Source organism: Parasteatoda tepidariorum, chromosome 2 (genome assembly GCF_043381705.1).
Source record: "Parasteatoda tepidariorum isolate YZ-2023 chromosome 2, CAS_Ptep_4.0, whole genome shotgun sequence".
Classification (NCBI taxonomy): domain Eukaryota; kingdom Metazoa; phylum Arthropoda; class Arachnida; order Araneae; family Theridiidae; genus Parasteatoda; species Parasteatoda tepidariorum.
Window position 1 is genome coordinate 24288054 of NC_092205.1, and position 23102 is coordinate 24311155.

At 31.0% G+C, this 23102-nt stretch overlaps 1 protein-coding gene across 3 annotated transcripts in view; it reads left to right on the forward strand.

Annotated features, from left to right (window-relative positions):
- Positions 1-16891, forward strand: part of LOC107444714 (TD and POZ domain-containing protein 1-like) — a 20749-nt gene extending 3858 nt beyond the window's left edge. Inside the window, exons 1-3 of one of the 3 annotated variants that reach the window (XM_016058926.3) lie at positions 3085-4853; positions 14188-14272; positions 16760-16891. In XM_016058926.3, the coding sequence (XP_015914412.2) occupies positions 3209-4853; positions 14188-14272; positions 16760-16805 (1776 nt within the window). In that variant the 5' untranslated portion in view covers positions 3085-3208 and the 3' untranslated portion in view covers positions 16806-16891. Of the gene's footprint in view, positions 1-3084; positions 4854-7876; positions 9612-14187; positions 14273-16759 lie in introns of those variants that run through there. The other 2 variants (XM_043054176.2, XM_016058925.3) reach the window with 2 other exon arrangements.
- Positions 16892-23102: the final 6211 nt, after the last annotated feature.

Consider the following 23102-nt stretch of genomic DNA (forward strand, 5'->3'; position numbering starts at 1 on the left):
TATATATATATATAACTGTAATTTGTCATTTTTGTTAGTGATTTTGTTAATTCAATGGTTAAATATTAATTTTTACCCCAATGTGTGCACTTTTTCTTCTCAGTTTTGATAATGATGCTAGAAATACATATTAAGGGTGATCTTATATAATACACCTTAATCCATCATACATTATGAGGGACATTAGAAAATTTAACACCTTCAAAATAATATGTTTTTAGATTTTGATTTATCTGAAAATATTATGCTATTTATTCAACTGTATTAACATATTTTGAATTTTAAAAAAAACCTATTTCAATTTGTGTTACAGACATAGTTTTTGAATCTATTTTAGTGACTTGCCTCTATTATTTTTTATTTTTTTTTGAAAATGTGTAATTTTACAAGCGTATTATTCTTTTTTTTTCATTCCACAAAATTAATTTCGATATCTTTTTTTATCGATTCTCTGCCATTTAATTCCTTATTCCATGTATACGTAAAATGTATCTGGTATAATTTAAACAAAAATATTTGCAAGGCTTTATGTATCCATTATTTTCCAAAAGATATGATTATTTTTTACATACTGAAATTTATGAGCTCACAGAGTTTTATTTACAATAAAAATCTTCTTAACCCCAAAAATATTCATATAGAAATAGAAATAATTCACAACTCTTAAAAATAAATAAAAGTAATTAAAAGGGAATCGTTTTGTATCTTCGGCTTTGAAAAGTTCCAACCACTACTAAAAAACATCTGAAGCAAAATAATGTGACGTTACATACAAGATAACAAGAAAGTAGACGTTAACCACGTGACGTTCTTTCAAACAAATGAAATGCAGAAGAACTGGTGTATGAGTGTTAGTGATAAATCATTGTTTGAAACTTGCTTTTCATCATCAGTCTTTAAATTTACTTAAATGTGGAAAATGGATGCACGAAACAATGGATATTTTTTAATTAATTGGACTATTAAAGGATGTAAGTTTGAAAATGACTTTTACTATATGTGTCCCATATTTAAAGCTGGAAGTTTAGGAGACAGCGAGTGGGGATTAGATGTTTACAAGAAAAAAAATTACATTTTCTGTTTTCTTGCCCTGCTTGACTACAAAGCAATGAATAAGAACACAGATTTGAAGTATCGGTTTGAACTGATTAATTCCATGGGCAAAATTTTAAAATCATCAGAAGATTTTACTCTTATTTTAGAAAAATCAACAACTACAATTAAATATAATTTAATTGATATCAAAGAGCTAATAAACGAAGAATCCAAATGTACTGAAAAAAATTTAACTCTACGATGTCACTTGGCTTATGCACAAGCTGGATTTTTACTGTTGTCGAGCGATTTTGCGATCATAAATTGTGAAGTTGAAACAAGGATAACTGAATATAGCGAGTCATTTAACTGGAATTTTAAGTTTACTGACTTTGAAAACTGGACAGCATTGGAGCGTATAAATGTCGGAACCTTACCGTTAGATTTAAGAATAAGTTTTAAGTATACTACTGACGGAATTCAAATTGAATTTTGATCCAATATTAACGATAGCTGGGAACACGAATTCTGGTGCTCTGTAATCCTGACTGATGCCAGTAATAAGAAAGTATTTGAAAAATCCAGTTGGTATAGCATTAGTAAATGCACCAAAACATTGCCTGTAACACCTTTTTTTTCGAAACGACATCTTAACAAAGCCGAATGCTTCGAACGAGGAGAACTAAGGGTAAATTTTCATTTTAAGCATGGAAAATCTAATAAATTAAATTATTATAAAAACCTGAAAGAGTACAAGAATTTTTGAAATTGAAAAGATGTGACGACCCTCTCCAATTGCTCCCGAATGCTAACCCTAATGTAGTTGAGGATAAAAGTGGACACTTGACCAAGAGGAGCGAATTAAAAAATAGTGACTATCATCCTCTATCGATTCCTGATGGAGCTGATAATGAAAATCCTGATTATAAAAATGGATGCTGGACCAAGAACAGTGAATCGAAAAGTTGTGATAACCAGCCTCCATTGATCCCAAACGCAAACTCAGAAGTAGTTTCCGTTACTGATTGTATTACACATCTGCACCGAGACCTTTATAATTTGTTAATGGACAAAACCTTTGCTGATGTTAAATTGCGTGTTAATAATGAAATAATACCTGCTCACAAAGCAATTCTGGCAATCAGATCACCAGTATTCAGGGAAGCGTTTGAGAAAGGCAGACCATATTACATAGAGGGGTCCAGTCATAGACCATTGTCCACTGCTCAGAAAGTAGTCGAGACTATTGTCATACCAGACGACACTGTGGACATTCCTGATGTTGAAACCAAAACTTTAAAGTCTTTAATAGAATACATATATACTAGTAAAATCAGTGAAATGGACGAAGAAAAAGCCGTAAGCTTGTTATTTGTTGCAAAAAAGTTTCAGGTTGAGCCATTGGTAAAGAAATGCTTGAAATATCTAAAGTTTGTTATATCCGGATTTTTCATTAAATTTTTGTCCTTTTTTGCGGATTTTTTTTCTTCCAGTTTTTTGGTATTTTTATTTTTATTATTATTTTTCTTTTTCCCTTTTTTTCATTGTTCTGTAATTTGCCTTTGTTTAATCTACATTTTGAACTTATTTTATGAGTTCTATTTACTTGCAGTTTACGCACAATAAATAAAACTTATATCCTTCTGCTATCCAATCTGCCTTTTTGTTCACAAAATTTCTACTGTAATTTGTAATCTTTTTTAGCGATTTTGTTAATTCTATGGTTAAATATTAATTTTTACCCCAATGTATGTACTCTTTCTTCTCAGTTTAGATAAAGATGCTAAAAATACATATTAAGGGTGATCTTACATAATACACCTTAATACAAGTTTTATTTACAAAAAAAAATCTTTTTAATCTCAAAAATATTCATATAGAAATAGAAATAATTCACAACTCTTAAAAATAAATAAAATTAATTAAAAGGGAATCGTTTTGTATCTTCGGTTTTGAAAAGTCCCAACCACTACTAAAAAACATCTGAAGCAAAATAATGTGACGTTACATACAAGATAACAAGAAGGAAAAAGATAATGACGTAGACGTTAACCACGTGACGGTCTTTCAAACAAATGAAAAGCAGAAGAATTGGTATAAGAGTGTTAGTGATAAATCATTGTTTGAAACTTGCTTTTCATCATCAGTCTTTAAATTTGCTTAAATGTGAAAAATGGCCGCACGAAACAATGGATATTTTTTAATTAATTGGACTATTAAAGGGTGTAAGTTTGAAAATGACTTTTACTATATGTGTCCCATATTTAAAGCTGGAAGTTTAGGAGACAGCGAGTGGGGATTATATGTTTACAGGGAAAAAAATCACATCTTCTGTTATTTTGCCCTGCTTGACAACAAAGCAATGAATAAGAATACAGATTTGAAGTATCGGTTTGAACTGATTAATTCAATGGGCAAAATTTTGAAATCCTCAGAAGATTTTACTCTAATTTTAGAACGATCATCAATTTCAATGGAATATAATTTAATTGATATCAAAGAGCTAATAAACGAACAATCCAAATGTACTGAAAAAAATTTAACTGTACGATGTCACTTGGCTTATGCACAAGTTGGTTTTTTACTGTTGTCGAGCGATGTTGCGTTCATAAATTGTGAGGCTGAAACAAGGATAACTGATTATAGCGAGTCATTTAACTGGAATTTTAAGTTTACTGACTTCATAAACTGGACAGCAATGAAGCGTATAAATCTCAAAACCATACTGCTAGAAATTAATTTTAAGTATACTACTGACGGAATTCAAATTGAAATTTCATCAAGTATTAACGATATCTGGGAACACAAAGTCTGGTGCACCGTAATCCTGACTGATGCCAGTAATAATGAAGTATTTAGAAAAATCAGTTTGTATTTCATTAGTAAATGCAACAAAAAATTGCCTGGAACACCTTTTTTTTCAAAACAACATCTTAACCAAGCCCAATGCTTCAAAATGGGAGAAATAAGAGTAAATTTTCATTTTAAGCATGGAAAATCTAATAAATTAAATTATTATAAAAGTCTGGAAGAGAACAAGAATTTGAAATTGAAAAACTTTGACGACCCTATCCGATTACTCCCGAATGCTAACACTAATGTAGTTGAGGATAAAAGTGGACACTTGACCAAGAACAGTGAAATGAAAAGTAGTGATAACCAGCATCCATTGATCGCAAAAGCAAATTCAGATGTAGTTTCTGTTACTGATTGTATTTCACATCTGCACCGAGACCTTTATAATTTGTTGATGGACAAAACCTTTGCTGACAATAAATTGCGTGTTAATAATGAAATAATACCTGCTCACAAAGCAATTCTGGCGATCCGATCACCAGTATTCAGGGAAGTGTTTGAGAAAGGCAGACCATATTACATAGAGGGGTCCAGTCATGAACCATTGTCCATTGCTCAGAGAAAAGTCGAGAGCATTCTTATACCAGTTGACACTGTGGACATTCCTGATGTTGAAACCAAAACTTTAAAGTCTTTAATAGAATACATATATACTGGTAAAATTAGCGAAATGGACGAAGAAAAAGCAATGAGCTTGTTAGATGTTGCAAGAAAATTTCAGGTTGAGCCATTAGTAAAAAAATGCTTGAAATATTTGAAGTTTGTTTTGTCTTTGGGAAATGCTTGTAAATTGTTATTGATTGCTGATAAAGAAAATCAAGAGGAGTTGAAATCCTATGTTGTAAACTTCATCTTGAAACATTCAATGAAAATATTATCGTCATCGGAATGGTCCCAGTTGATAATAGTAAATAATGCTTTGGCGAAGGAAGTGCTTACTAAATTGAAAGTTGGAACTGCAGGTGAGTCAAAAATATTTTTATGCCTTTGTTGATTTTCTGTAAATGAAAAAATATAGTAACTAAACTATATATTTTGAAATTAAAATGAAAAAATATTTCTGAGATATCATAAATATAATATAGAACCGTGATGGCTCTACAGATAAGCGTTCAGTTTCCAAATAGGTGACCTGGATCGATTCCCAGAGATGACTTGTCGATACGAATTCTGCATCCGGCTTGCACCGACCACTATGCTGGCGTGAAATGTTCTCAGAGGTAGATGGATCATGGGTTAGAATCCCTTTGCCGTCAGGCTAACCGCGGGAGGTTCTCGTGGTCTTTCCCTCCACGTAAAGCAAATTTGATTTAATTCATCAAAAAGTTCTACAAGAAAGCAAATTTGTCCCAATACTTGATAGATGTGTTCCTTTGTTTTCTAGATTTGGATCAAAATTACCAGTCTACGTTGTTGAAAATTAGTAGTCGTAAACTCGAAAATAGGGATGACTGTTAAACGAAGATTATAACATAGTTTATAAAATATAAAAAATGATTTAAGACCAAAATACTAGGCCCCCTATTTAGTCAATACATAGGTTCCCAACTTTTCTTGGATCAACTCCCAATTTACATGTCAAAAAAATTTTAACGCATTTAGCGAAAAAAGAAAAAAGACAAAGATATTATAAAAATATATAATCAATAAATATTTTATTCGATTAAATCTTCTTAATAGTTTCTTATGATACACTTCAAAAACCCTGCCGTTAGGTTATTTAAAATAATCTTAATGGGCAATGTTGGAAACGTTTTTATATTAATTTGTAGAAAATAAATTATTATACTTCGTGATTTAAATGAAATGCTTAATTAAATTAATTTTCGAAGTATTACAAAAAAAAAAAAAAAAGAGGAGAGAAATAGGAGATATCGTTTATGACTATAATAAAGTTTACCTATAATCCATTACCCGAGTTTTTGGTGCACTCAGACTAAGTAAAATATATTCAGAAAATAAATCAAAGAGATTTCATAAATTAACAATCGATTAACTGAAGTCAACTATGCTTTGATAACAACCTTTTAAATTAGCAAAGAAGAAAATACATAAACGTAAAATTAAATTCAAAAATTCTTTGTTAAGAGGGGAACAGAATGAACTAAAATTAAAATATCTTTAGGTCCTCAAAGTATAACTTTCTATTAGTTTTTGAATAATAAATGTAAGAGGCATTTTTAATACAAAACGAAGAAATTTAGAAGTATTTAGCCCATAGAATATCCACATTTTTCCTAGTGCTCCATAAAAATCCTTATCTTTCTCTTGGGACCATACCACCCACGTTGGGAATCTAAGAGTTAATACAACTGAAGTAAGGGAAATTAACCAGCACCCTTTAGAAGAGAGAAGGCCTTCGCACGGGCAACCATACACGACGGATTTGATCCTCTCGTAGCCCTAACGGTGTAATTTGATATCTTTCTTATTTTCCTCCGCTGTGCAATTTACGATCGCTCTATAAAACTACAAAAGTGATCTAGACAAAGGCCTTCTCTCATTTTGGAGGTTTTTGAATTGACTAGTATCAATGCACCTGGTTTAATTTAATCCTGTTTAATCCCCGACTTCAATCTCTTAATTTAATATTTTAAAAATATATTTTACATCCGTCGTTGAACAGCCGACCCAATGTTTGGGTTTACGACTACTAATGTTCCACTCCGTAGCCTCATAATCTTGAACCAATCCAGAAGACAAGGAAACTCCTTGGATGAGTACCCCAAGTGGAACGATTTGCTATGGGAGCATGGAGGACATTGTGACTCGACAGATTTAACGTGCATCAGTCACCATTTACTACACGGGGAGTCTTCAGCCGGCGAGTACCGAACCCCTGACCCCTTGAACACGGGCCCAGTGCCCTACAAACCAAGCTATCCCTGCCTCAATTTTACAAATATGGTTCTGAATATAAACACATATACAACGCAATTCTTTTATGAAGCGACTCAAAATTTAGACGCTCAAACTTCGGACGATTTGGAACACTCATTATTCTTTAGTTTAAAGAATATATTTGATTAAGTCTTTATAATTGTCAAATACTTTTAAAAAAAAGTCGTTCTTTGGACAATTCATTATAAATTTCGTTTTACTTTTTCAATTTCAATAATGGCCCGAATACTAAGTAGTCTTTAAGCTCATGCACTTCCTACTACGAAACAAAATAATTATATGCAAATTTAAAACTTTCTCTTCTTTTGCAAAAATTTTCAACTTTCTCTCTTTTCACCTAGATAGATGATCAAATTATAATGACTTACTAGTCAAAATTCTTGACGATAATCAAAAATAATAATTATTACTTAAAATATGAATTTATAATCCTTTAGAAAAACATTTTAATTCTGAAAGAAAACTAGAATGTTTTATTTTTTTCTCGGTCTTTCTTTTCTATCTTTTCTTTACATATTTAGAATATTAAAACGAAATATTTATGTGTTCAAAAGTAAGGATAATTTTGAAATAAGGTAGTAAACGACATTGTAACTAAAATATCATTCTCATTTAATAAAAACTAAAGAATTCTATCCTAATATTGCAAACGAGTCTTGCAGCAAAAGGTAAGAGAATGTTGATTATTCTCAAATTCTTCCCTCCCGAAATAAATAAATATATTGATAATGAAGCACCTACAAAATTCGATAAAAGTCATCCATTTGTTTTTGTTTTATAACAATAGAAATAATTAATATTTAATTATTTTAAGAATTCATAGGCCAAATGCTGTATGTAAAAACTTAAATCAAATAAAATTTTAACATCACAATTAATTTAAATTAATTGTTATGTATAATTATGTATTAATTAATACATAATTGCTATGCTTGAAAGGAGCTGCTCCTTGTAGCACAAACGGTATCGAATTGTTTTTATTATATTGTTAAAACATTGTTATTTTATTTTAATTTTATAATATCACAAAGTATACTTCTTAATTCCTAAACATGTTTCGTGTTTGATAAATAGTTGTATCTTCAATTATAGCGAGATTTGATAATTTCTGTAGCTATTGTTTTCTATCACAGACTTCCACTTGAGGTTAGATAGACTGATACTACTGATAAAAATTTCGATCATTGTTTTTTGAAAGATGTTTAAACCTAGGCTATGGAGCAGTTGTCAAGAGAGTTGAGAGTTTTGCCAATTGGTAGTTTTGTTAACAGATTTGAGCATGAGTAGCGAATTCGATGGAATGTTTGTAAATTTAAAGGAATCTTTGTGCATTTGGAGAATTCAGAACTACAATTTTTCATGTCTTTTTAATTACAGAAGCCCCATATTTAAAGTTGAAAGTTTAGAAGAGTGCGAATGGTGTTTACATCTTTTTGTAAAACATTACATAGAAGGACTTATCTGGAAGACTGAGAAGAAAAAAATTGCGTGTCAACTTTCATTGGAGAAATGCAGTTTAGTAAATGGAAACATCCATCTCAACTTTTGGTATGAGCTAACTAACGCTGATGGAGATTTTTTAAGAACCTCTCAAAAATTCAATCAAATATTTCAAAATGGAATTTTTTCAGAGCCATGTGAACTAATAGAGTTGGATGATTTAATGAAGGAAATGTCGAACTGTCCCGATGATACTTTAGTACTCCGTTGTTACATGTCGAGTAATTTTGAGAGTTGCTCCATTTCACTTGAGGATAGATTGGTTACATGTTGCGAAATCGAAACAGCAGCTCATCTACATGTTGTACCATTTGAGTGGCATTTCAAATTCTCAAACTTTAAAAATTGGTCAGTTATTAAAAATGTATGTTTAACTAATATATCCTTAGAAATCACTTTCAAGTACGTTATTGACCAAATTCAAATTGAAATTTCTTCGGACATTAAAAATAATTGCGAACATTTATTTGTGTGTGATATAGCCATTTTAAGTTCAAATGGTACCAAAATAGTATCGTACGAACATTTTGAAATATTGCATTGCAATAAAGTCTGGAGATTTCCCAGTTTTATTACTGAAGAGCACCTAGAGAAAGCTGAATGTTTTAGTCTTGAAGAAATCAGGAAGAGACTCCGTTTAACACATCCATATTCATCTACAATAAATTATCTAAAAAACTTGGAAATGAACAAAAATATCGAATTTCAAAATAACGAGCGGGGATGCATAAACTCGTCAATCAGTGAGGAAGGCATTAGAGCTTCTAAGAGTCATATTGCTTCAGATCTGAAACAAGGCCTCCTAAACTTGCTTGTAAATAAACAATTTATCGATGTCGAATTGCGTGTTGGCGATGACATTTTTCCTGCACACAAACTTGTGCTGGCAGCCCGGTCACCAGTATTTTCCACGATATTTAAACAGGACATGTCTTCGACGCTCTTAAATATCGAAGCGGATAAAAACACTTCAAAATATTTCTTGGAGTACATATACACTAGTGAAATCCAGCAAATGGATGAAAAAGTAGCTCTAAATCTGTTAATAATAGCTGACAAGTATCAAGTACTGCCATTGGTTGAGAAATGTTCGAAATTTCTAAAGTCAGTTTTATCCTTGGCAAATGTGTGCAAAATATTATCAATCGCTGATAAAGGAAATCATGAATACTTAAAATATTCAGCAGTTGACTTCATCGTCGAAAATTCGGTGGAATTGTTATCTTCCCCGGAATGGTTGCAATTAATAAAAATAAACGAGACTTTGGCGACTGTTATACTTTTCAGAGTATCAAATAACCTTGCCAAGAACAAGAAAGGTAAGTCAAAGTAATCTTTTATATCCTCAGCAGTCCATTAAATCACAACAAAATAATGACGGAATAAGGTAAATAAGAATGACCAGCTTTGACTCAAAATACCATAATAGCTTGATGGAATAGAATGAAATTCCACGTTCAATCAATCAAGTTATAACAGGTGAAAAAGGAGTGTCCAAACTTTTCTCCCCAAGGACCACACCTGCTTTTCCTATAAATCCCAAGAACCAATGAGATCTAGCCGACCGAGGTATTATTTAAGAGCTAATTTGTACGCACAACTTAAGAATATTTTTTCTTTTAAATTGCCTCTATGAGTTACAAGTAACAAGTGGTTATGGAAGCTGTAATTGTACACAAACTTAGCTAAACATATGACTGATAAACTATAAGACGATTTTATCTGATTTATAAACTCCCATTAATTTTTTTCGACAAAATTTAGTTTTGTATCAGTCCTAACAAATGTTTCAATTATACTTACAAACATCGAAACGATTAGTTAGTAAATTAAGAGTAAATTACCCACACATTTCACTAATGAAACTTAGGTTGCTTAAAATATTTTGAGTTTTATTTTTCAAAGATTTGAGCCAACTTAAAGATACATTACCATTATTAGAAATTTCATAACAAGATGATTGTTTCTTAATGATTACTTAAGGTCAACGAAAATAACAATCTGTAAAATTATTTTCAAAAAAACAGCAAATAGAAAAATTTAATGAATGATAAGTTCTTGGTGGCTTTTTTGCCCTGTAGGTATCTCTCCTGTTAACAATATATAAACATAAACAACAACACAAAAACCAATTTTAAAAGCCATGTAATCAAAGATAACTGAAAAAATAAAATGAATATCTGAATTTCCTATGAATTAATAATAATAGATATTCTATGTGACTATGTTTTTATACTTATGATATTTATTTGTTGATATTTATTTATGATATTTATTGTTCAAAACGTTTGAATATTTTATAAATCATTTGAATTCTTGGGCCTTTACTTTTCTAAATAAAATAAAATAGCGATGGACTGTAAAAATAATTGCATTTTCTTTCAATACATTTGCGAAAAAAATATATAATTATGCTGCTTTCCTTTGTAAAATTTTATCAACCACTGTTCGGTGTGTATATATTATCCATTCAAATTTTAGCATTGATTAATTTAATTTATTACCACATATACAAAAAAAATCTGAATTATTTATTAAAATATGCAATTCTAAAATTTACAAAAATTCTTTTGTTATACTATCCAATAACTTACCACTTAATATATAAAGTGAGATGTAATGAGTTTGGTGAAAAGAATTTCAGAAAGTCTGTCAACTAAACCTTTGCTTCAAATTAACTTCGTATCGGTAGCTCATATGCTCTTTAAACAATAATGAAACATTGTTTTACTAAGCTCACACGCATTTAAGCCAATTCAAGTTATTTTTGCATTCAAAAACACCGATTTTACCTCACGTTTGGAAATCGTCAGACCATTTACCATTGATCACAAAAAGATGTAAGTTATTAGTTGTCTTGCTCGCTGCTAAACATTCCACACAAACAAATATTCATTGGCATGCATACTTTAATTGAATGATAATAATTGTTAATGTTCTCTTAAGATAATTTACACATGTTTATCGATAAAATTAAATAAATTAGGTTCTACTTTTTTCCGCATCTGTTCTATTAAGCCTAATTCGAATTCGCTTTGGTGTTCTCTTTGCTTGATGTGCATGTTTGAATTACAAAGTTTTTTCATCGAGAATTGTTCAATTTGTCTATTCTAAATTTATTGTTCTTATTATAAATTTTATCGTAGAAATAACGATTTTCGTTCATCATAACTTGTTAAAATTTTTTGTGTCATTGAACACGAAAAATGGTGGCAATATAATGAAGCACTCCTGGTAAAGAAGGGATCCCCATTTTTGTGGTTAATATTCAATTATTTTTTTTTCATAGTACAGAAAGTATTGCTCTTTATTGAAAAACCATGATAGCCGCCAACATCATTTGGTTTGGATGTTCATTTTAACGTTACATTTTGTTTTCTTGCGCAAAAACTATAGAACTTATAAATTTGAAAACACGAAAGTGCGTTGAAATATCCACAGGAATTGGAAAAATAAACATTAATTTATTAGTTCAAAAACTAGTAACTGTTAAAATTGTGGGGAAAAAAACCCAGTATGGACCGATCTACAGGACACAGGAATGAACTTCAGAGTTTAATTTTGTTGCCACATTTATTTTTAAACTTAACATGGAGTTTGTTTTCAAATTCTAATTTGCTTGAAAATTATATAAATTTTAAGTGCTTTGTTGCGAATTTCGTTTTTTTTCCTTTAAATTTTGTTTGCATTTTGCTTTGCTGCACAAAATTTATAAGGCGTAGAAACTTGAAATTAAGAAGGTATGTTTAGAAAAGTACATTAGATATTACGGGATAGAAAAATTTAAGATTCGATAACTAGTTCGAGAATTAATAACTTTTTAACTTTTTGGAAAAAAATACCGTTTAGTCAATCTGTAGTCCTCTGAAATATAAAGACAGAGCTGAAATTTACCGTGATGAAAGTGAAATTTTTTTGCTTGAGAACTTAGCGCAAATTTTGTTTCAAAATTTGTTTAAAAATAACAAGTTAAAAACTTATTTACAAGTTAAAAACTTTTTTAAAAACTATAGCAAATTCAAGTTCTTTCTCGTGTTTTTTTTCAGCTTTTTAACTTTATTGACTGTAGATACTCTCAAGAGATCTTTATTTCTTTTTTATATATAAAATTTTTATAAACTTTCCTTGGAGTAGATGTCAATTAAAAGTAGCAAAAGAGATAAAGAGAAAGAAATTATGCATATAAACCTTAATGTTTATAGTCAAATGTTTAAAAAAAATCGAGCAAAAAGTTATATTTAATGTTCCAAATTGATTTTATTCTAGACCTGTGTTTAAATACTAACGTCTAATACTTAAATTCTGAACGATAAGATTTGCCGAGGTTGTTTTTATTTCGGGTAGAAGATTTTGCTTGTATTAATTTCAACTTTTTTTTGTTTACATAATCTTCCGACATCAAAAATTCATTTTCATATGGCAGATAGATCACATTTCACTATGCATCGAAACATTAGTTTGTTATCTGAAAGTACAATGTTTAAATTCCCTAAGAACCCATCTCTTTCATTTCAATGTTAAATAGCAAAATTAAATTGCAAAAACTGAGGCCGGAATAGTGTGGTTGATAGAGCACTGGGACCGTGTTCAAGGGGTCACGGGTTCGATCCCCACCGGTGGAAGACTCCCCGTGTAGTAAATGGTGATTGATGCACGTTAAATCTGTCGAGTCCCAAAGTACTGCATGCTCCCATAACAAATAATACCTCAGGGGATACTGATCTAGGAGTCTCCTTGTTTTCTGGATTGGTTCAACATCGCAAGGCTATGGAATTGAACATTAGTAATCGTAAAGCCAAAAACTGGGTCCGCTGTTCAACAACGGAAATAAAATTAAATAGGAAAGATTAGAGAAACAGAAATAGTCATGTTCTGCCATGACGTCAGAGGAAGACAGCAAAACTTCCTCTAGAAGAGATGGTAAATATAAATTGTCATAAGTGTCTTCATCTTGTTAAATTACTTCTTATTTATTTCTTTTTGAGACATACATTCTGTATTATTTCGATTAATGTTTTAAGTTGAAAATTATTATCTTCCTAATAATCATCCAATTCATTACATGATTAACATATTAACAAAATATTTGCTTACACTAATCTGCAATAATTATATGATTTGATAACGTGCTCGAGTAGTCCTTTTACTCCCTGGCAACTGTTGAGATATTGAGAATTATATAAATACATTCTGACTAAGAGCTGAAACACTTGCTATGAACTATTGCATATGAATGAAAACATTAACTATGGCATTGCATGTTCGTCATAACTATATGGATGTTTATTTGTTCTTTGTTTTATTTAATTGATTATTGTTGAAAATGTTTCAAAGAATATGCTTGTTGTTGCTCATTTGCGCCGCACTAGAGCTGCACAATGGGCTATTGGCAACGGTCTGGGAAGCATCCCTGGGGATGATATGCCAATTTTGATCCTCTGCAGAGGGGATGGCACCCCCGCTTCAGTAGCCCGACGACCTGCACACGAAGTCGAGCACTTTAGAGTAGAACAGTTTAACGAGGACCAATACCGCACACCCTCGGTCCCTACGCAGACTGATCCAAGTGGTCACCCACCCGCACACTGACCGCAACCAGTGATGCTTGACTTCGGTGATCTGNACAGCAAACAAGACGATTACAATTCTTGTTCGATTAAACAATTTTTTAATTGTTATGTATCAATAATTACTTAATTATTTGTTTGTCCATAAAAATATGTTTAACAAATAATTTTATAACAAAATTTTTCTGTATCTCTTTAATTGTTTTTTAAAAAAAGCCAGGGGGGTGCAAGTGCACCCCCTTGCACCCCGCTGCCGGCTCCCTTGATTCTGGCTATGGCTATTCGTGTGACTATTGGGTAACATTAAAAAAAATCTTTTCATTTTCAGAGGAATCAATGCCTGGAAGTTCGAAAGAAGTTAGTTTGCCACCTGTTATTCGACAGCAGAATAATCTTGATGCTGGAAGTTCGAAGTAAGTTCAAGAATCATGGTGAGGTGTTTAAAAAAATCGTGCAATACTGGTACCACATTTTAAAAACCATCTTGCGTCACTCTCACACGATACTTATAGAAAAGGTTTCTTTCAATTTAGAATGATTTAATATTTTGATTTATGAATTATAAAAGTTTTGTTTCGCAAAAATCTTTAAAAAAATATGTTACATCTTACTCTATTTTACTCGTCCCTTTGTTAAAGTTTGAGCCTAATTACAGGGAAATAATCGAAGGATTGATTATAAATTGGAGTGTTTATAAATTGTGTAAAAATAGAATTATCTGCATAATCGCAGTAAGTCCAAATAACGTTTATTTTTCTGAAAAATATTTTAACATATCATTTATTAGTTTTCGTGATTTTTAAAAAAATCAATTTTCTTCATTTCTAAGAAACCTTTTATATACTTATCCCTCCCTGACTATCCAATTCATTAGATTCTAAACTAACTGTTTTTCACGGTCAAGTTTTTTCGAAACTAAGATAGAAAGAATGTTTAGATTCCGATCGAATTTCATTTCACTTGAACAAAATTTAATAACAGCTATTTTGTCGAATACAGATATAAGACAACATTGTAAAAATCTGTTCTCTATTACTTGAAAAATTGTTATTATCAAGAAAGAAATTGAAAAGTGCATTCTTTTTTTCAAATTTAGCATTTTTTTTCCTATTTTAGTTTTCCAGATCTTTTACAGCCTGTCCGCATAATTTTTTTTAAAAACAAAGTGCAGCATATTAATCGCATAATTTTTAAATATTTCTGTCTAACTAATAGGGACCTAATAAGAATTTTAAAAAAATTCTTAGCAATAACCATCGGTAATTTATGTATAAAACTTGCTGGCTGTAGGTTTTCGTCATCACACTTCACACGTTATTGTCATTTACTTATATAACTTATACCTTTATTGATAAAAATATTTATTTAAGAGAAATTTTTTTAACTAGATTATAAATTTTTTTTAAAATATGCATTCTAGAGCATTACTAGAAGAAGCGATTTTTAAAGACCATGGTAAAAATTTAACAATGGCGTGTTAGAATAATAAAAGCTTCTAACAGTTAATAAAAATAAAATGTTTCGAGTACTGAACATGTTCCTCCTCCGAACAAAATACGTCACCAAAATATGGTGGGACATTTTATTAACGAATAAAAATAAAATCTGAAAGGCAGCATGAGGATTTTATTTTATCATGTCTTACTTTGCAACCTTTAATATCTGCTTAACATACGTTTATATTGTATGGCAATATCTGTACTGTATTGTTAAGGTAATATCCGATTAACTTCCGTTTATATTTCATTAATAGCAATGTTTCTAGTTCAACGATCTCAGTTCTGATTGGTTCTACTTTAAATATACCTCTCTAGTCTAAGCATGCAATTGGTCCCCATGATTTATGCTCATTTTTATTATTTTTCTTGTATTCCTTGCCAACTTAGTGGACTCCAAATAACACAGTAACCAGATCGCAACAATCACAGATATTCATTTGACGACATTCACAATGACATCACACAGGAATGAAGCTGCGACCTATAAACGTCTTAACTTGGAGACACAGTAACTCTCTGGAGAAATGAATATGTCACAGCTCCGTCACATCGTGACTCTCTCGAGACCAGTATATGTCATAGCTTCGCAGCCTTGTCACTCAATTAAGTTAATTAACTCTAGAATTGAATTTTCGAAATTTTAACTGAATTAATTTTGCTTTAGTTTTTTTACATATTTTCAGGCCATAATTACAACATATTTGATTGTACTCAACTATATTCTTTGATACGATACGCTTAAATTTTCTAAGTTCTATTTAAAACGCATTGATTTAAAAATGTGCTAATTCAATGCTATAAGAATTAATATTATCTTACATTAACCATGCAATGTTCACGTATTAAATATAAATTTGATATTTCTCTTTATCAAATTCAAATCTTTCCTGACATCTTAAGTTTTATGTAGTTTATTTACTTATTTTCTATTTGATATAGAAGAAAATTTGATTATACAATGCATAACAATTAATAATAAAAATAATAACAATTGATCTATGCAATAATTCTGAATTAATATTATTATCAATGAAAATAATTGTTTCAATAAATAAAATAAGTATTCAAAATATATTAAGTAACAAAGTATTGAAAAAATTAATTATTTTTATTCTGAGGAATATTCTCAAAATTATCAATTTATATTAAAATACTTTCTAACTTGATTCGTATATAAATGCTGAATCAATAGTTGCATGCATGAATGAATGTTATATTTTAAATAAATTCATCCACCCAAAAAAAAACACATTGAAAATATAAATTGAAAAAGTTAAATAAATGGTGTTGAAATTTTTTGACTTGGATAATTGGCAATGTCTTCAAAATTCTTCGGATCATAAGTATAATAATGATTTATTCGTAAAAAAAATATATGATTTTTCTTTCCTTTATTTTCAGCTCGACGATGCCTGAACCAGAAGGAAGACAGATGATTACACCATGAAAAATTATATATCTTTACTTCTAAGTATATATTCCTGCATTATGTTAGTCCTGTAATTACTCTAATAAAGTATTTTTTAAACAAAATACAAATAATAGGATTAAAAACCTGCATTTCATCTTCGTTTATTCTATCTTTCTATCAACTGGCCAAAACCATTCAAAATTTGAAAAGAGGTATAACGAATAATTTCGTCGATTCACTCTACGTTTTTAACTTACGAAAAGGAAGTAGGAATCTCGAAAATTTCTATTAAAACAAATTTAAGCTTTAATTGAAGAGCATGTTTAGAAACTGTGGATAGGGTGCAAATTAGCCGTCTCATCTGCATTTACGTTAAAATATGCCCGATTAAAATATCAGTTAATTCGTGGTATAACGGTTTGCTGTCCACCTTCTACTAGAGAGGTTCCGATTTCAAATCCCAGCTAAAAATACTTTAGGCAGGACAAGTGAAAACGAATTGAAAGCAATAAGAAAGACATAGAAAGAAGCAAAATATCTGACCACAAATAGAGTGAGATAAAAAGCTATGATAGAGGCCCTATTCTCCGATTCGGAGTGAAGAAGAATAAGTATATGTATGCATTTTTCAATGATAAATATATGATTGGAGGTTATTGAAAAGAAGACAGCAGTATGATTTTTATTTATTTCCATTTATAAAGTTTTGTAAACATAAAAAATTACAAAAGAATAAATTCAAGAGCACATTACAATGTTATTACACAACATGCATGAATTTCAATGTATTTAATTATTACATAAAATTTTTTTTAATCATCTATGATTAAAATTACAAACTTGCTATTCATAAAATTTCTGAAAACATCAATAAACACACATCGGTACATCTCGAATTATGCACAAATTTCGTATGTTCTTTTGATATGGATTAGTAAAGCGTTAATGACAAACGCCTGTATGCATTCTATAAAACTACCACATGTTTCTTAAATTTATTCAAACGTACTGAAATTTTAAAAACAGATGGCAGTATAATTTTGAAGTACTAGAATAATTTATCATGGAAATTTTTAAAATTGATAAAATTGGTGGTAAGTACACAAAGAAGTAATTTTTAAGCCTAAGAGAGGGTTAAACGAACAAAAATTACAAATGTTCTCACTTGATTTCTTTTTCATAGATTGCACAAAATTATGCACCTGTTACGTAAATAAAAATTGATATTTTTAAGCTTTAAGTAAACTATATAAGCAAATGTGTATTTGCATCCAGTCAACATGCATTTACATATTTATTTTTACCACAAATGTGTGCTCAGAAAAAAAAAACATTTTATTTGAGTAACTTACTGAACTCGTAACCCTCGTTAAAGGTTGATTTATTCCAGTAGTTATATATTTTTAAATTTATTATGTTATATTTTTAACGAAAAAAACAACGCACTTTTTGGTAATCTATTATATATAATTCTCTTACGTGGCTCCCAAATTTTGGCTGTATTTCTTTCCAGCCGGTGGCAACGTTTGCCTTGTTTTGAAAACACCAAAGCATTCTGCCTTTTAATGATGTGTTTCTGATCTAATATATATAATTCTCTTACGTGGCTCCCAAATTTTGNATCTTTCCCAAAATATGTGTATACACATACAATAGCGGTGGACACCGATTAATATTCAACTGAAAAAAGACGAAATCGCAATCGAAATATGATGAACATTATTGAATAAGGCGGGATTAAAAGGCAGCAAAGACATAATGTATTGCCTGAGGAATAAATAAGAAGTTAAAACGCTATTATTAGAAACTACCTCAAGTTCCATCCCAAAATCAAAGCTGTTTTGATGTCTTTGATTTTGCTTCCTTAAAAAAGATTCATCAGTCTTATTAAATTAATCGCTTTAAGCAAATCGATTCGGATATTTTTTCGATTTCAAATTTCACTTAACTATGAAAAAATATACATATTAAAGGCGGCAACAAAAGGTGCAACAAAATTTGTTAAAGCATGAATCTCTACTTTGGGGCAATATTTCTCGATGCATAATAAAAAAAATTTCTAAATCTCTTACTTGATGATTTTATTTTCAATAGCAACTAAACAAATTTTTAAACGTATATTAGCTTAGTTTAAATACTTAAAATGAAAAAAATTACTATTAACTCACAAAAGAAAAAAATTTTAAAAAGAAAAATGGTTTCACAAATAGGCATCGTTACAATAAAAGATCAAATTAAACGAATTTGCATTGAGTTCTGATAGCAGCGGATGAGGCGGATAAAATGTATGAGGCAAGCTTAATATTTCCTCCAATCCATTGTCACCAGGTTGTTGTTGGTGAAATTTGAGCAGCGTTTACTTTAATAAAGTTCAATGCAGATATTATTTTAAGCATTAGTAATTAACAGAATCGGCGATCATGATTATTTTACATACGTTTTCCACCGACAAAGCCGATTTCAAGCACAAAGCACACTCACTCACAAAAGAAGATAATCGTCTGCAACTAGAATTAGCTTGCTAGCTATTTCGTAATCCATTTTAGCCGCATTTTTCGTACATAAATATTTAAAAAAGGTTTTTAAAGTATTCCCATCCATTTCTGCTGTATCCACTTTACCAGTTTTGTTTCCCAGCATGTTTTGATCGAACATGGTGGCGAACACTGGTGATCGAACTCTTAGAATGAATTTAAGCGGGGATTCTACGCTATTATTTATACGCGGTTATAACGCTATATTCTTTTATACCTGTGAACTCAAATAATTCGACTCATCTTCGTAATGAAAGAACGCATCGTATTTAAAAGTTGTCATTTGCTAACCTTGAATCGCGGTCTTATCATTCGACACGCATACATTCGATTTGCTATTTGTTTATTTAATATTTTCCGGTCAGAGTAAAGCAGTCAATGTTTTAGTTGAACGCCTGCAATTTTTTTAACGAAATGAAATTTTTTATTTTGTTTTCAAACAAAGTTTTCAGCTCTTGTGTTAGTTTGAATTTCGTGAATGTACCAGTAGCAAGCGCATTAAGCTCAGTCGAACTCTTCACCCTTTGGTTTTACCAGGTAAGGTCCACTAAAGTTTAAAAAAAGCGAGAAAAGCATTTGTCAAGTGGTTTTTTTTTATATACATCTTAAAGGCCACCTACATTTTTAACTTATGAACAGTAAGAGGCTGATTCGTTGGAAGGGAAATTTCAAACTTAACATACGATTTTAAAATAAAGGCCGCATTTTACATTACATTAGCTCAAACTTAAAAAATTTGTATTTAAAAACCTTAATCAGATTTTATTTTCAACATCATTATTTAAACGGAGATTGTGGTCCTCTTTCAAAATAATTACTGTCAAATTTTAAATGTGCCAATTAAAAATCTAATTAGTCTCATTCCTTTCTATTTTTTTAATTATAAGCCACGATGCTTTAGGGCAGTGTTTCCCAAATTTATGATTTTTGTGTACCTTTTCTAAATTTTTCGTTAAGCTGTGTACCACTAATAGAAAAAATGAATGTGTTTTTTTTTCCTTTTTGGTACGAAGTTTTGTTAATAAGTTTATTTGCATCAGTGAGAAGGATGATATTGTTTTTGCTGTAATAACAGTTCTAGTGATAAAAATTATATTTCATAAAATAACCAAAATAAATAGAATTTATTACAAACCTTTACTATAAAAATGGCACAAAAGTTAAAAATCACAAATGGCTGTTGACACCACTAATCATTAGCTGTTAATTCTGCAAAATATAGCCAATAGAATAATTTGAAATTTTCGCTTGTTGCAAGATTTTGGCATAAGAACGCGTACCCCTACTAAACTGTTCCCGTACCCTGGGGGTACGGGTACCACACTTTGGGAAACACTGCTTTAGAGGATACAGCGTTTGCCTCCGAATGAGGTTGGAATCTCAGCATTGCTGGATGATACGAATTCTGTTCCTGCTCGCACCACAGTGCTGGCCTCGCCGTCCGGCAACGCAAAAATGAGTTAGTTCAAACGAAAACTCACAAAAGCTCTGTTGTCCCAATGTCTAAGAGTCTTTTGAGTTGGGCTCAAATTGCAAGGCTACGGATAGATGTAGATTTGTGTCGGATCTTCAACACGGGTTATAAAAGATTTCCTAGCTCATGAGCTGATTAACAAGGGGGATCCATTTAAGTGCTAAAATGTAGTTTAAATTGAAAGATCCTGCTGTGAGGCAGTCAGCAATATCTCTTTCATATCTTATGTATTAAACAGAAATAATATTAATTATAAAATATTGAGAATTCAAGATCCGAAGTCTGCATACCCTTACTTAATTGGTACATTAATAAGCGAATTTCGATACTTAAAACTTTACTTACTATAAAACAGCTAATTTTCAAATACTTCATTCCAAAAGCGCTAGTTGAGTAAATAAATATATTTTATTCAATTATTAAACGAAAACCTACCATAAAAATATTTTCTAAAAGACGATATTATTAACACATGAGAAACTTCAAGAAAATTTTAAAAAAAAAATAGAGACTGAGGGTGTGTGGTATTGGTCCTCGTTAAACTGTTCTACAGTGAAGTGCTCGACTTCGTGTGAAGGTCGTTGGGCTACCGAAGCGGGGGTGCCATCCTTTCTGCATAGGATCAAAATTGTGATGGGTCTACGAATCATCTTCAGCGATGTTTCCCAGACCGTCGCCAATAGCCCATTGTGAGTCGCGATGGCTCAGAGGACAGCGCGTTCACCTTCCAATGAGGTGAACCGGGGATCGATCCCGGCGTTGACTGGTCGATGCGAATTCCGCATCCGGCTTGCACCAACCACAGTGCTGACTTGAAATATCCTCAGTGGTAGACGGATCATGCGTTAAGAGTCCCCTTGCTGCCAGGCTAACTGTGGGAGGTTCTCGTGGTCTTCCTCTCCATGTAACGCAAGTGCGGGTTAGTTTCATCAAAGAGTTCTTTACGAAGGCAAATTTCTCCCAATGCTTGATCCAGGAGTTCCCTTGTCTTCTGGATTTCGTTCAAAATGACAAGACTACGGTGTTGAACATTAGTAGTCGTAAACCCAAAAATTGGGTCGGCTGTTTGACGACGGTTATAAAATAAAATAAACCATTGTGCAGCACTAGTGCGACATAAATAAATTATAACTACAACTACAACTGAATTGGTGAATGCATAATCTGTAATAGATAAAATAAGCTGAATTATGCTTCTTTTCTTTTTATTTAAAAATGAATAATGAATGTTATATGAACTGTCATAAATGTTGAGAATGGTTACAAAGAATCATTTCTTTATTGTTGATATTTTTTCTATTTATTTGGATTTAAAAATTTGGCGGAATATATTAATAGACATTTGTNTTGGGTCGGCTGTTTAACGACGGTTATAAAATAAAATAACCCATTGTGCGGCACTAGAGCGACATAAATAAATTATAACTACAACTACAACAACAACTGAATTGGTGAATGCATAATATGTAATAGATAAAATAAGCTGAATAATGCTTCTTTTTTTCCTTATTTAAAAATGAATAATGAATGTTATATGTACTGTCATAAATGTTGAGAATAGTTACAAAGAATCATTTCTTTATTGTTGATATTTTTTCTATTTATTTGGATTTAAAAATTTGGCGGAATATATTAATAGACATTTGCTATAAATGCCGATCTTTTTCAAAATGTATTCAATTTATTTTTATTAAAAATACAGGGGATCGAGCGTTGGCCTGAACCAGGTTCGAATCCCCGTGATGACTGGTCGATACGAATCCGCATCCGACTTGCACCGACCACAGTGCTGACTTGAAATATCCTCAGTGGTAGACGGATCATGGGTTAGAGTCCCTTAGCCGCCAGGCTAACCGAGGGAGGTTCTTGTGATCTTCCTCTCCGTATGACGCAAATAGTTCCGTTAATAGCTCCGTATGACGTTAGTTCCATTAAAAAGTCCTCCACGAAGGCAAATTTCTCTCAATGCTTGATCAAGGAGTTCCCTTGGGTTCAGGATTGGTGTTCAAAATTACAAGGCTATGGAGTTGAACATTAGAAGTCGTAAGTCCCAAAATTGAGACGGCTGTTCAACGAAGGTTATAAAATGTATTCTATTTTTTAATGAAATTTCGATTAAATATTTTCATTAAAACGACGGAAATAATAAAAAAGTAATGGATTGTTTGTTGGAACTTTTGTAATATAGAGAGTTGGTATAAACATATCAAATACTTTAAATTACATTCAGGTTATAATAAAAAATTTTTTAAAATGGAATGTAATTGAAGCTCTAAAATAAAGTAAAAAAATACAGTCAAAATGTTAAAATAAGAATTTCTAATG